The sequence below is a fragment of the Vanrija pseudolonga genome, chromosome 6 (genome assembly GCF_020906515.1).
Source record: "Vanrija pseudolonga chromosome 6, complete sequence".
NCBI lineage: Eukaryota > Fungi > Basidiomycota > Tremellomycetes > Trichosporonales > Trichosporonaceae > Vanrija > Vanrija pseudolonga.
Genome location: NC_085854.1, coordinates 765,929 through 776,924, shown reverse-complemented (window position 1 = coordinate 776,924; position 10,996 = coordinate 765,929). Strand labels below are relative to the sequence as shown.

Sequence of the window (10,996 nt, the reverse complement as noted above, 5' to 3'; positions counted from 1 at the left end):
CAACAACCCCAGCACGATGCGCGCCGCCCTCCTCCTCGCTCTCCCCCTCCTCCCCCTCGCCCTCGGCGCCACGCCAGACTCGGGCACAGTCGACACGTTCATGGCGCCGGATTTCAACCCGAGCACCATGGCTGGTGGGTGCGGGCAGCAGCAGAGCTGACAAGGGCAGGCGCGAGCACCGTGAGCGCCGCGGTGTCTAGTGGCTCTGCAGCGCCGGCGCCGGCGTCGGGCTCGGCATCGGCCGCAAAGCCGTCCGCCGGTGCCGCATCGGCGTCCGGCGCACACCTCCCCGTGTCGACGACGCTCATCACCCCGTCCGCTGCGGGGGGTAGCACCAGCGTCGCGGCGGTGCCGACGACGACGACCGGCGCCGCCGTGTCGAGCGCCGCGCCGCCCTCCGCCGCGGGCTCGTCGACGCCCGTGCCTTCCGCGTCCCACTCGCGCGGCGAGGCCCTCCGCGCGCCGCCGATGCTCGCTGCGGTCCTCGTTGTGGTGCTCGTCGCGGCGCTGTAGGTCGCATGCATGCATTTGTTACGTTCCTATGAGCCGAGCCGGTCCCCCCTCTCTCTGCCTGGAGAATGCGTGGCGCTGAATCGCAGGCGGCGCGCAGCAATGCGCGTCGCGCGGGCTCGCATCGGCGTGTTGGCCGCCAGCGCTGCGCCTGGCTCGGCGTCGACTTCGCGACGCCGGCGACCCACCCAGCTCATCGCATCACACCTGAGCGGAGTGCATTTCACGGCGGAGTCCCCTCGGCCTTTTCTTCAAGCCACTCACTCACTCACTCGCTGGTTTGTGATGGTTGGTGACACAAACCACAAGCTTGGCTCGGCCGCCGGCGTTGTCGGCAACGACCGAACAGTGGAGGCAGGGGCGGGTTCGGCAATGCCCGTTCCCGACAACAGCACCAGCTAGATATTGACTTTGTGCTGCTCACTCACTGATCCAACTTGCATACACCCCACCCCCCTCCCTCGCCATGGCACAGCAGACAGACAACACGATGCACCACGCGCTCATGATCAAGCCCGTCCCCCGGCTGCTCGGGCTCGAGGCCTTCCAGGCGCAGAACCTCTGGACGCCGCCGTCCAACCGCGGCGTGTACGGCGGCCAGGTCATCGGGCAGGCGCTCATGGCGGCCGTCAGCACGGTCGAGGGCAAGGACCTGCACTCGCAGCACTGCTACTTTCTTCTTCCGTGCGTGGGGCTGTCGCCGGGCGACGCGAGGTGTGGGCGGTGTTACTAACCCGACCCCAGGTGCGACTCCCGCCTACCGGTGACCTACTGCGTCGAGCGGCTGCGCGAGGGCAAGAGCTACTCTACGAGGTGGGCGTAACTCCCCTGCACTCACTCACACGCGCGCAGACTCGTGCACGCGATCCAGAACTCGGAGACAATCTTCACCCTCATGGCGAGCTTCACGCTCCCGCCGGTACCCATCGCCCCGGAGATCGCGGCCAAGGTCACCGGCGCGACGCCACCAGAGGACGGCCCGGTGCCCTTCTCGACGCGGTACCAGCGGCCGATGCCGTCCGACATCCTGAGCTTTGAAGAGGCGTCGCGGGACGACAACAGGTGGAAGGACTACGTGACGACCATGGCGGATTTCGGGCTGCGCATCAACCCCACCGACGCGGAGGCGCGCAAGGCCGTCCTCGCTGACCGGGTGATCGTGCGCCCTCTGATGGCTGTCGGCGCGCGCGCGCAGGCCGGCAAGAACTCGGCTCAGCGCGCAGTGTGGCTCCAGCCCCTGTTTGGCGGCAGGAAGGTCTCGCCAAACGAGGCGCGCGCCATGATCGGGTACATTACCGACTCGCAGACTGTCGCGACGGCCGGCCGCACAGTCGGGCTGTCGGCCACGTCGGACCCCAAGCTGGGCATGGTTGTGAGTGGCGACTGGCTGGCTGGCTCGCAGTCCTGCCTGCAAAATCACTGACACACGCCCCAGGCAACAATCGACCACACGATCCACTACTACCCCTTCCCCGAATCCTACGACGGCACGCAGCCTGTGCTGCACGTCATCGACGCCATCGCCGTCGACCTCACGACAGGCCGCGGCGTCCTCAACGGCCGAGTGTACACCCAGGACGGCGTGCTCATCGCCGCTACGAGCCAGGAGGGCGTCGTGCGTGCGCGCCAGGCGGGCAAGAAGCCGCGCAGGGAGGGGCCGAAGCTGTAGACTAGGGCCTGGCTGGGTGAGGCAGCGTTGCAGCTGCTGGTTGTAGCTGCGCTTCTAGTGCGTTGTAGTAGATCTTGCATACATGCTGTGGGCTTGGTGAACGTCGGCGCCGCGCCGAGCTAGCGCGATGTCCAGTTCCTGTTGCTTAGTACCTCCCCCCACCATTACTCCCAAGTGTCGTCGTCCTCGTCCGTGGGGCTGTCGTGGCTGTCATCGTCTGTAGGAAACTCGCCATTCGGGTCGTCACTCCTACATCCGCCGCCGCCATAGCCACCCCGCCGCACTCTAACACCCAAAGTGGTCTGCGAGGCCATGTATAGAGTCAAAGTGGAGCGGATGCCTCTCCTTCCTCTCCGAGTCCTTGAGCTCGGTATGCTTTGCGCCAAACTCGAGCGGGCGGGCAATGTACGCCGTCTGCAACCCGGCGTCCTGCGCGGCGTCGAGGTCGTCGTGGTGCGTCGCGACCATCATGACCTCGGCAATCGGGACGCCGAGCACGCGCCCGACGCCCTGGTACACGCGGTGCGCGGGCTTGTACGCCTGGAACACCTCGGCGCACAGCACGACGTCCCACGGCAGGCCGCCGCGCTTGGCCATGTGCGTGAGCAGCCCGATGCCGCCGTTGGACAGGGGCGTGATGATGAACTTGGTCTTGAGGCGCGCGAGCGCCGCCGCGCTATCAGGCCAAGGGTCGAGCCGGTGCCATGCCTTGTTGAGCTCGTCTTCCTGCTCGGGGGTGAGGGCCAGGCCGAAGCGCGGCGCAATGTCGCGCAGGATCTCGAGGTGCAGCTCGTCGAGCACGCGGAACTGTCCAGAGGCCATCGTGCGCGCCATGGCTGGCCGGTATCCTTCGCGCCAGGCGAGCGCGAACGCGTCCCCATCGAGGCCGGGCACGATGCGCTCCGCCTCGCGCGCGATGCTCCCGTGCCAGTCGACCACGGTGCCAAAGACGTCGAACGCGAGGACTTTGGGGATGGGCGAGGCCGTCGGCGGCGGCGACTCGGCGCCTTTCGGAACTGTGCTGCTCGTCGTCGTCGTGCTTGCCATCCTGGGCGCTGTTCAAGTAAGTCAGCGTCGCCTCGGTCAGTAGCGTCTCCCGACGCATGTCAGCAAGCGTGCATCAACACGACTGGGCTCGACCGATGGGCCGACGAGAAGACGACAACAATGGCCCGGCTATATGTCCAGCCGCACCCACGGGGGCCCGTGGAGGCTTCGGTGCGGGGCTGGCTCGGGTTGTTGACGTGCTGCTGTACATGCTTGCTCCGCCAAGGTACTTACTGGGCGATGGCTGTGATCGACGAGAGAGTGTGACTGACTTTGGGGGAAATACCTCGGGGACAAGTGACAACAAGCTCGGTAAACTCGAAGCTGCAAGTCTCGGATAACACTGCCATGACTCTGCCGACTGGCGCCAACTGGCAACACTTGCGTACTGCCGGTCAAGCCGAGCCGCCACCTTGAACCGAGCCTCACGTTGTCTATTTGTGCCTTGGCACACCTCGATTATCCTTTGGGGGGGCAGTAACACGCAGCAGCACGCAGAGACCTTGCGGTCGGGCATCAACCTCAGGACCTCGACACGCCCTGCAACGTATGTACGTGCGCTGCGCGATTGTTGTGCCTCCCTCCTGGCATGCCGGCCGCCCGGGCGCCTTACCCTCGCTCGTTCACGGCTCGGTGCCGTCGCCGAGTCACATGAGCCCCTCGGCGCCCCTTAACATGTAGGCGAGCCGCTCGGCATCGACGACGATCTCGCTTGCTTGCGTCACCCCGCACACCTCGACCTCGGCTCTTTCTGGGTCCCCGCATATACGCACTCGGGAACAGCGGGCGTGAGGGCGGGTGCGGGCGATAAGGCGTCGTGGCGGTGGGGGACCGCCGGTTACTACTGACTTGCGATACTGAAGCTGGGCACGTCGCGCCGCGCAGCTGGCGCCTGGCACCTGACCTTTGTCTCTCAACCGCGCTACAGCCAACATCCCCATCGCTTACACTGATGGCAATTGAACTTTGGTCATACCCGTCGGCCGTTACCCCGGAGGAGGTGCCGCGTGCAAGACCGCGTTGCCCGTTGGTGCCGCGTTGATCCAGCTGCGGGCGGGTGGCACACATCTGCCGAGGTGGAGGTGCCGCGTTCGAGAATGGTACTTAAGTGAGTGGGAGCAGAGGTGGGACCTTCCCAAGCAAGCGAGAGCACGCCCCAGCAAGCGCAGTACGACCACCGCAGCTTGCCCAGCACTCCTCAGCACTCCCCGGCACTTTACAGCAGACCCAACACCCCACCTACCCATAGCAACTCCCTCCCCCCATGACTGGCACCAACCCCACCGAGACGCTCGACGCGGTCGTGCTCGGCGCTGGCGTCGCCGGCCTGTACCAGCTGTACCAGCTCCGCAAGGCTGGCTACAAGGTGCGCGTGTTCGAGCAGGGCGGCGACGTCGGCGGGACGTGGTACTGGAACCGGTACCCCGGCGCGCGGTTCGACTCGGAGGCCTACATCTACCAGTACCTGTTCGACGAAGACCTGTACAAGGGGTGGACGTGGAGCGAAAAGTTCCCCGGCCAGCCCGAGATTGAGCGCTGGCTGCACTACATCACCGACAAGCTCGACCTGCGCAAGGACATCAAGTTCAACGCGCGCATCACGAGCGCGCACTACGACGAGGGCCGCGGCCGGTGGCTCATCAAGACGAGCGCGGGCGACATTATCGACTCGCAGTTCTTCATCTCGTGCGGCGGCATGCTGTCCGCGCCCATCACCGACCTCTTCCCCAACAAGGACAAGTTCAAGGGCGAGGTCGTGTACACTTCGCGCTACCCCGCCGCGGGCGTCGACGTCAAGGGCAAGAAGGTTGGCGTCGTCGGTATCGGCGCCACGGGCATCCAGGTCATCCAGACCATGGCCCCCGAGTCGGGCCACATGACTGTGTTCGCCCGCACGCCGCAGTACACGCTGCCGATGAAGAACCCCGCCATCGGGCAGGCCGAGGCCGAGGAGTACAAGGGCCGCTTCAAGGAGATCAAGGAGCGTATCGTCAACACGTTTACCGGGTTCGAGCACGACTTTACCACCACGTACGCCATCACCACCGACTCCGCCGAACGCCAGAAGCTCATGGAGGACAACTACGAGGACGGGTCGCTCAAGTTCTGGCTCGCCACCTTCCCCGAGATCTTCACCGACCCCGAGTGCTCCAAGCTGGTGTCCGACTTTGTCGCGGGCAAGATGAAGGACCGCCTCAAGCACGACCCGCACCTCCTCGAGGTGCTCGTGCCCAAGTTTGAGGACTACGGCTTTGGCACCCACCGCGTGCCCCTCGAGCGCAACTACCTCGAGGTGTACCTCCGCGACAACGTCACGGCCGTCAGCGTCAAGAACAACCCGATTGTGTCGTTCACGGACAAGGGCCTCAAGCTCAAGGACGGGACAGAGTACGAGCTCGACGTGATCATCATGGCGACTGGCTTTGACGCGGGCTCGGGCGCGCTGTCGAGCATCGACGTGCGCGGGCGCGGCGGCCGCAGCCTCACCGACGAGTGGAACAAGGACATCCGCACGACCATGGGGCTGGGCAAGCACGGCTACCCGAACCTGCTGACGACGGCCGTGCCCCTTGCGCCGAGTGCGGCCCTGTGCAACATGACGACGTGTCTCCAGCAGCAGACCGAGTGGATCACGGGCGCGATCGAGGACCTCAAGAAGGACGGCAAGACGACCATCGAGCCCACGCAGGCGGGCGAGGACGCCTGGGTCGAGCACCACGACGGCATTGCGAATGCCACGCTCGTCACCAAGACCGACTCGTGGTACATGGGCTCCAATGTCCCCGGCAAGCCCCGCCGCCTCTTGTCGTACATTGGCGGCGTGGGCGTGTACAGGACCAAGTGTAACGAGGAGGCCGAGGCCGGCTACCCTTCGTTCCAGCGGGCGTAGACATGGAGAGGTGGTTGGGGATCAGAAGTGTAGTGGTCTGCAGGAAGATAAGAAAATGCAACATGTCTAGTTTGCCTCGAGCCGCCGTGTGAGCCAGCCAGCAGCCATGTCCATCAGCCTGCGCCGCCGCCCCCTCGCACCGCTTCCTGTTCACGCCGCGTCGGTGAATCGCTTAAGACCACTCGTGGGATTGAGCTTGATACTCAGCAATGTGACCGCATGTTCGATCCTCGGTGGGGCGCGGGCCCGCAATCCTCGAGTTGATCGCCCGGATGCTTTCGATCCGCCACCTGGATGACGATCCGGAATATAGGTGAGGGGCAAGTCAAAGCGTCTTGAAGCAAGCTTTCTTTTTCAATAGTTACTGTCATGCTGCTAGCAGGGTGGAGGATATGGACGTTATCGCCTTTTGCATCTGTGAACTGGCAAGTATTGGCTCGGCAGGGTGGCGCGTGGCGTGGCGTCGCCGTCCAAGTGCAGAGTTGTGGCACTGTCATCCGCCACACTGAGTGCAACAGCACCGCGTCGCATGCGCACCCGCCTCCAGCATACATGCAGAAGAGGACGAACGCCGCCAACACCACCCCACCGACCCACCCACCCACCCCAAAACCCGCGAAGCATGCTCAGGCCGCGCCAAGCCCGCATCGCCCGCGTGCCCGAGCCGCCGCGAGCCCTGCCCTCCTGTCTTCGTACATGTCCTCCTCGGCGGTGTGGCACGGGCAAGGTGTGTCGGGCAGCGAGAGCGGTACATATACTCGTGTGGTCGTCCCTCACTCGCCCACACCCACCCACCCACACACTCACACCACACACGCAATGCGCCTCACCCTCCTCCCCCTCGCCGCGCTCCCCCTCCTCCCGCTCATCGCGGCCGCGCCCGCGGCCGATGCCTCGCCGTCAGTCGACAACGGTATCCTGCCCGACATCCAAGCGCCCGACTACAACTTCAGCACGACGGGTGTGTGGCGCTCCGAGTCGACTGAACTGACGCCTGCCGCAGGATCGTACTCCATCCCCGGCGCGGCAATCACCCACACCCTCGCCGTGTTCGACAACGCGAGCTTGCCGCTCTCGACCCAGGTGATATCGGACACGGGTTCCCTCACGGGCAAGGTGGTAACCGTCACGAATTCCCCGGCACTCCCGACGTCCAGCGGCGGCGGCGCGGGTGCAGCCCCCTCCGCGTCTGTATCCGCACACTCCAGCTCGGCGGCGCCCTCGCCGTCCAAGAGCGCAGCCGACGCCCTCCGGCCTGCGGCGCTGCTCCTCCTCCTTTCACTCGCGGCGGTCATTGCGCTCTAGCACACACACACTGTGAGATGGACACTTGCTTGATTGGGTCAGTCGGATGCTATGCAGTCTTTCTCTGGCGTGTGCGCCACGCACACTGGCCGCTGTGCAGCAGGCCGCTGCCCGCCGCGCACCGTGCACACGGACAACAGCTTCCCACATCGCCGTGCTCGCAGGCCGTGAGCAGCACCTGGGCGTGCGGGCAGCCGCGACATGTATTTAGGGGGTGACCTCAGTTTGGTGTCTGTGCACCTCAGTCACGACATTACACCAACAACATGCGTACCTTTGCCAAGCTCGTCGTGATCGCCCTCGCTGCCCTTGCGCTTCTCGCCTCCGCCGCTCCGTGCGAGGGGATCGCCGAACTCGTCGTCCGCCAGGATGGCGGCAGTGGTAAGGCTGCCGGGAGCTTCAACTCCAGCTGACGCTCCTCAGTCGACCCCGCTGCGACTGACGCTGCGCCTGCGGACCCCGCCCCCGCCCCCGCCGCCGATGCCTCGTCGGCCGACGCCGCGACCCTCGACAGCAGAGGCGGCGGTGTCGACTCTGGCGTCGTCCCCGACGTCGAGGCGCCCGACTTCCTCACCTCCACCGTCGGTGAGTGGCCGCATGGCGCCAACAAGCGCTGACACGACCCAGGCCTCAACCTCCCGCCCGGCCAGGTCGTCACCTCGCCCATTACCCAGCTGCCCGTCCTTCCCGTCGCAACCGTCATGGCCAACGCTACCACGTCGTCGTCGAGCACCCCGGCGCCGACCTCCACCGCGGCGCCTACCACCACCAGCGCTGCGGCCGTGTCGCCTGCGCCCCCGCCGCTCCTCGCCGACCCGTCTGGCATCCCGAAGAAGAGCGGCGCGCGTGCCCTCTCGGCCGGCGTCGCGGTCGTCGTTGTGGCTGTGGCTGGGGCTGTGTGGGCGTGAGTGCGCGTGTCGGTGTGAGATGGCTCGGGTGTGAATAGTGTGGCTGGAGTGTCAATAGTGTGGCCTTAGATCAGTATGGACATCTGGCGTGTGTGTGTTAAGTCGGGATGAGTGGAGTGCAGCCCACGATGAGGGGGATCTGGAAGATGGCGAGATTGATTGATTGAGAGGGCGCGACGACGCGTCAGGGCGTGGCGCGTGGCGTGTCGTGTTGACCGGCGCGTCGAAGCTTGCTCTGCGCCCTCCCCCGGTGCGTGAGAAGTGTGGGAAGTACACAAAGTGCGCAAAGTGACAGTCTCGAGCAACGTGCGTGCGTGGCAACGCAGCGCGGGTTAGTCGTCGTCTGTCAAAACACGGCTGCGGATGGCTGGCTGGCGGGCGTGAGTGACTGCGGATGGCGGATGGTCAAAGCGCGCAGCGCAGTGTGGCGTTGAACCCTGGTGGCGCCAGTGTCAAACAAGGCGGGCAAGCAACGACGCTACAACGGCGATTGTGTCTCACTTCACAACGAGGACGACGAGGCTTGATTCGACTGTGATGGCGCGATGCGATGGCAAGATGCAAGCGAGCGACGGCGCGTCTGCGACACTTCGCCGTGGCGCGCAGCCCACCTCGCTACTCGCTGCGGCCACTCCCGGCGGCTCCACCAGTCAGGTCATGGCACCAGCGCCGGCCCCAGCCAGCGCTAGCCAGTCAGCCATTGCGCCCCCTGCACTGCCCCCTCGTCGACCTCGTCTTGGCGCGATCTAAAAGCGATTCGTTCCAGGGGTCTGTGCAGGGGCTCCGACGCCGGCGACTGCAGCGACTGCAGCGAGCGAGTGGACTGCAGCTACAATCTGCATTGGATTGCGGGTGGAATGTGCAGTGTGCAGTGCGCCCGTTGCGACGTGCTCGCGAAGGGATGGAGGAGCGCGTCGTCGGCCGACACACACACTCGCTCCATCTCGACGCACACGCGCACGGATCTAATCGTGGGGGGCGTCAAATGCCGATGATATTGCAGTGCAAGCCGAGCCACGACGACGACCACGGCGACGACCACGACCAAGTCTGTCACGCACGCACGCACGCACGCAAGTCAGCCCGCTCGCACCGCCTGCTGCTCATCCCCTTTTAAAGCACAAACAAGGCCTTTGACTTCCTCATCTGTACTCTCCCTCACCCCTTCCACTCTCTCTCTCCCTCGTCCACCTCCCTCGTCACTCCTTCCCCTTCACCTGTTCTTCAACACCCACACCACCAACAACCTACACTCTCACAACAATGGTCGCTATCGCCAAGGCCCTCACCCTCCTCGTCCTCCCTCTCGCGGCTACCGCGCGCGCCGTCGCCCGCCAGGACGACACGACGTACGAGGTCGCGTCGGTCGACGACACCACCACCTCGCCCGACGTTGTCGACACGACCGTCGTTGGCGGCGCTGATGACGGCACCGTCGACGACGCGGCCGACTACTACAACGACTCGACCGACGACGACGGCGCTGATGACGAGGGTGCCGACGACACCGAGGACACCGACGACGGCACCGATGACACCGACGACAGCCTCGAGCGCCGCCAGGACGACGGTGCCGACACCACCGACGAGGCCGACTCGGTCGACGACACCACCGACGAGGCCGACTCGGTCGACGACACCACCGACGAGGCCGACTCGGTCGACGACACCACCGACGAGGCCGACTCGGTCGACGACACCACCGACGAGGCCGACTCGGTCGACGACACCACCGACGAGGCCGACTCGGTCGACGACACCACCGACGAGGCCGACTCGGTCGACGACACCACCGACGAGGCCGACTCGCTCGACGACACCACCGACGTGACTGACGGCACCGATGACGAGACCGATGAGACCGACGGCACTGACGACGAGACCGACGAGGCCGACTCGACCGACGACACCGTCTACCGTCGCGTCTACCGTCGCCAGGACACCGGCGCGTCGGCCTCTGCCGCCGACTCGGGCGTCGCTGCCTCGGACGCCGCCGCTGCCCCCTCGGACGCCTCGGCTGCTCCTTCGGACGCTTCTGCGTCGGACGCCGCCTCCGCCTCGGACGTTTCGGCCTCCGGCGCCGCCGCCTCGGATGCCGCCTCGGGATCTGCCATCGACTCCGCCGTCACGGCCGAGCCCACTGCTGTTCCCACCGGCGCTGGCCCCTCTGCCTCTGCTGCTGGCCCCTCCGCTTCGGGTGAGTACGGGCATCAGCGACAGCGCTAACTAGATCCAGGCGTCCTCCCCACCTCGAAGGCTGCCGCCCCGTCGTCTGCCGCCGCCCACCCCTCTGCTGCCGGCTCGGCGTCTGCCTCCGCCTCGGGCGCCAAGTCGTCTGCCGGCTCTGCCTCGTCGACCAAGCCCTCTGCGTCCGCGTCGGCTTCGGCCTCGGCCAAGTCGGCCGCTGACATCAAGACCCCGGTCCGCGCCGGCGCGGCCCTCGCGTTCGCGATGCTCACGGCTTTCCTCGTCCTCTAAGGGGTGAGCGGCTGTAAGTTGCCTTGTCAAAAACCCCAAGTCCTCGTGTGTGCTCCGGCCGTGCGCACGTGGACCCGAACATTGAGCCGTCTAGTATTTCCTTCATGCAATTAGTACCACCTGTCAGTGTGTGTGTGTGTGTGAGGGCGGGCTGACTGCTGTCGAGTGTGTTCTGTGTGGAGAGTGTGA

General features: G+C 65.7%; 6 protein-coding genes across 6 annotated transcripts; 5 read left to right on the top strand and 1 right to left on the bottom strand.

Annotated features, from left to right (window-relative positions):
* Positions 1 to 16: 16 nt before the first annotated feature.
* On the top strand, positions 17 to 513 carry LOC62_06G008098 (uncharacterized protein; the record flags this gene model as incomplete). Its single annotated transcript, XM_062774621.1, has 2 exons — positions 17 to 134; positions 170 to 513. The coding sequence occupies 2 exons, from the start codon at positions 17 to 19 to the stop codon at positions 511 to 513; spliced, it is 462 nt and encodes a 153-aa protein (XP_062630605.1).
* Positions 514 to 963: 450 nt separating this feature from the next.
* Positions 964 to 2,268, top strand: tesB (Acyl-CoA thioesterase 2). Its single transcript, XM_062774620.1, has 4 exons — positions 964 to 1,194; positions 1,255 to 1,323; positions 1,363 to 1,882; positions 1,946 to 2,268. The coding sequence occupies exons 1-4, from the start codon at positions 977 to 979 to the stop codon at positions 2,177 to 2,179; spliced, it is 1,041 nt and encodes a 346-aa protein (XP_062630604.1). The 5' UTR covers positions 964 to 976; the 3' UTR covers positions 2,180 to 2,268.
* Positions 2,269 to 2,464: 196 nt separating this feature from the next.
* On the bottom strand, positions 2,465 to 3,226 carry hadL ((S)-2-haloacid dehalogenase; the record flags this gene model as incomplete). The annotated part of the gene is made up of 1 exon (XM_062774619.1): positions 2,465 to 3,226. The coding sequence occupies one exon, from the start codon at positions 3,224 to 3,226 to the stop codon at positions 2,465 to 2,467; it is 762 nt and encodes a 253-aa protein (XP_062630603.1).
* Positions 3,227 to 4,490: 1,264 nt separating this feature from the next.
* On the top strand, positions 4,491 to 6,116 carry Plav_1781 (Baeyer-Villiger monooxygenase; the record flags this gene model as incomplete). The annotated part of the gene is made up of 1 exon (XM_062774618.1): positions 4,491 to 6,116. The coding sequence occupies one exon, from the start codon at positions 4,491 to 4,493 to the stop codon at positions 6,114 to 6,116; it is 1,626 nt and encodes a 541-aa protein (XP_062630602.1).
* Positions 6,117 to 6,935: 819 nt separating this feature from the next.
* On the top strand, positions 6,936 to 8,329 carry LOC62_06G008094 (uncharacterized protein; the record flags this gene model as incomplete). The annotated part of the gene is made up of 5 exons (XM_062774617.1): positions 6,936 to 7,077; positions 7,120 to 7,235; positions 7,646 to 7,802; positions 7,845 to 8,006; positions 8,049 to 8,329. The coding sequence occupies 5 exons, from the start codon at positions 6,936 to 6,938 to the stop codon at positions 8,327 to 8,329; spliced, it is 858 nt and encodes a 285-aa protein (XP_062630601.1).
* Positions 8,330 to 9,592: 1,263 nt separating this feature from the next.
* Positions 9,593 to 10,867, top strand: PHOX3 (the record flags this gene model as incomplete). The annotated part of the gene is made up of 2 exons (XM_062774616.1): positions 9,593 to 10,526; positions 10,566 to 10,867. 2 exons carry the CDS (start codon positions 9,593 to 9,595, stop codon positions 10,805 to 10,807), a joined length of 1,176 nt encoding a protein of 391 aa, XP_062630600.1. The 3' UTR covers positions 10,808 to 10,867.
* Positions 10,868 to 10,996: the final 129 nt, after the last annotated feature.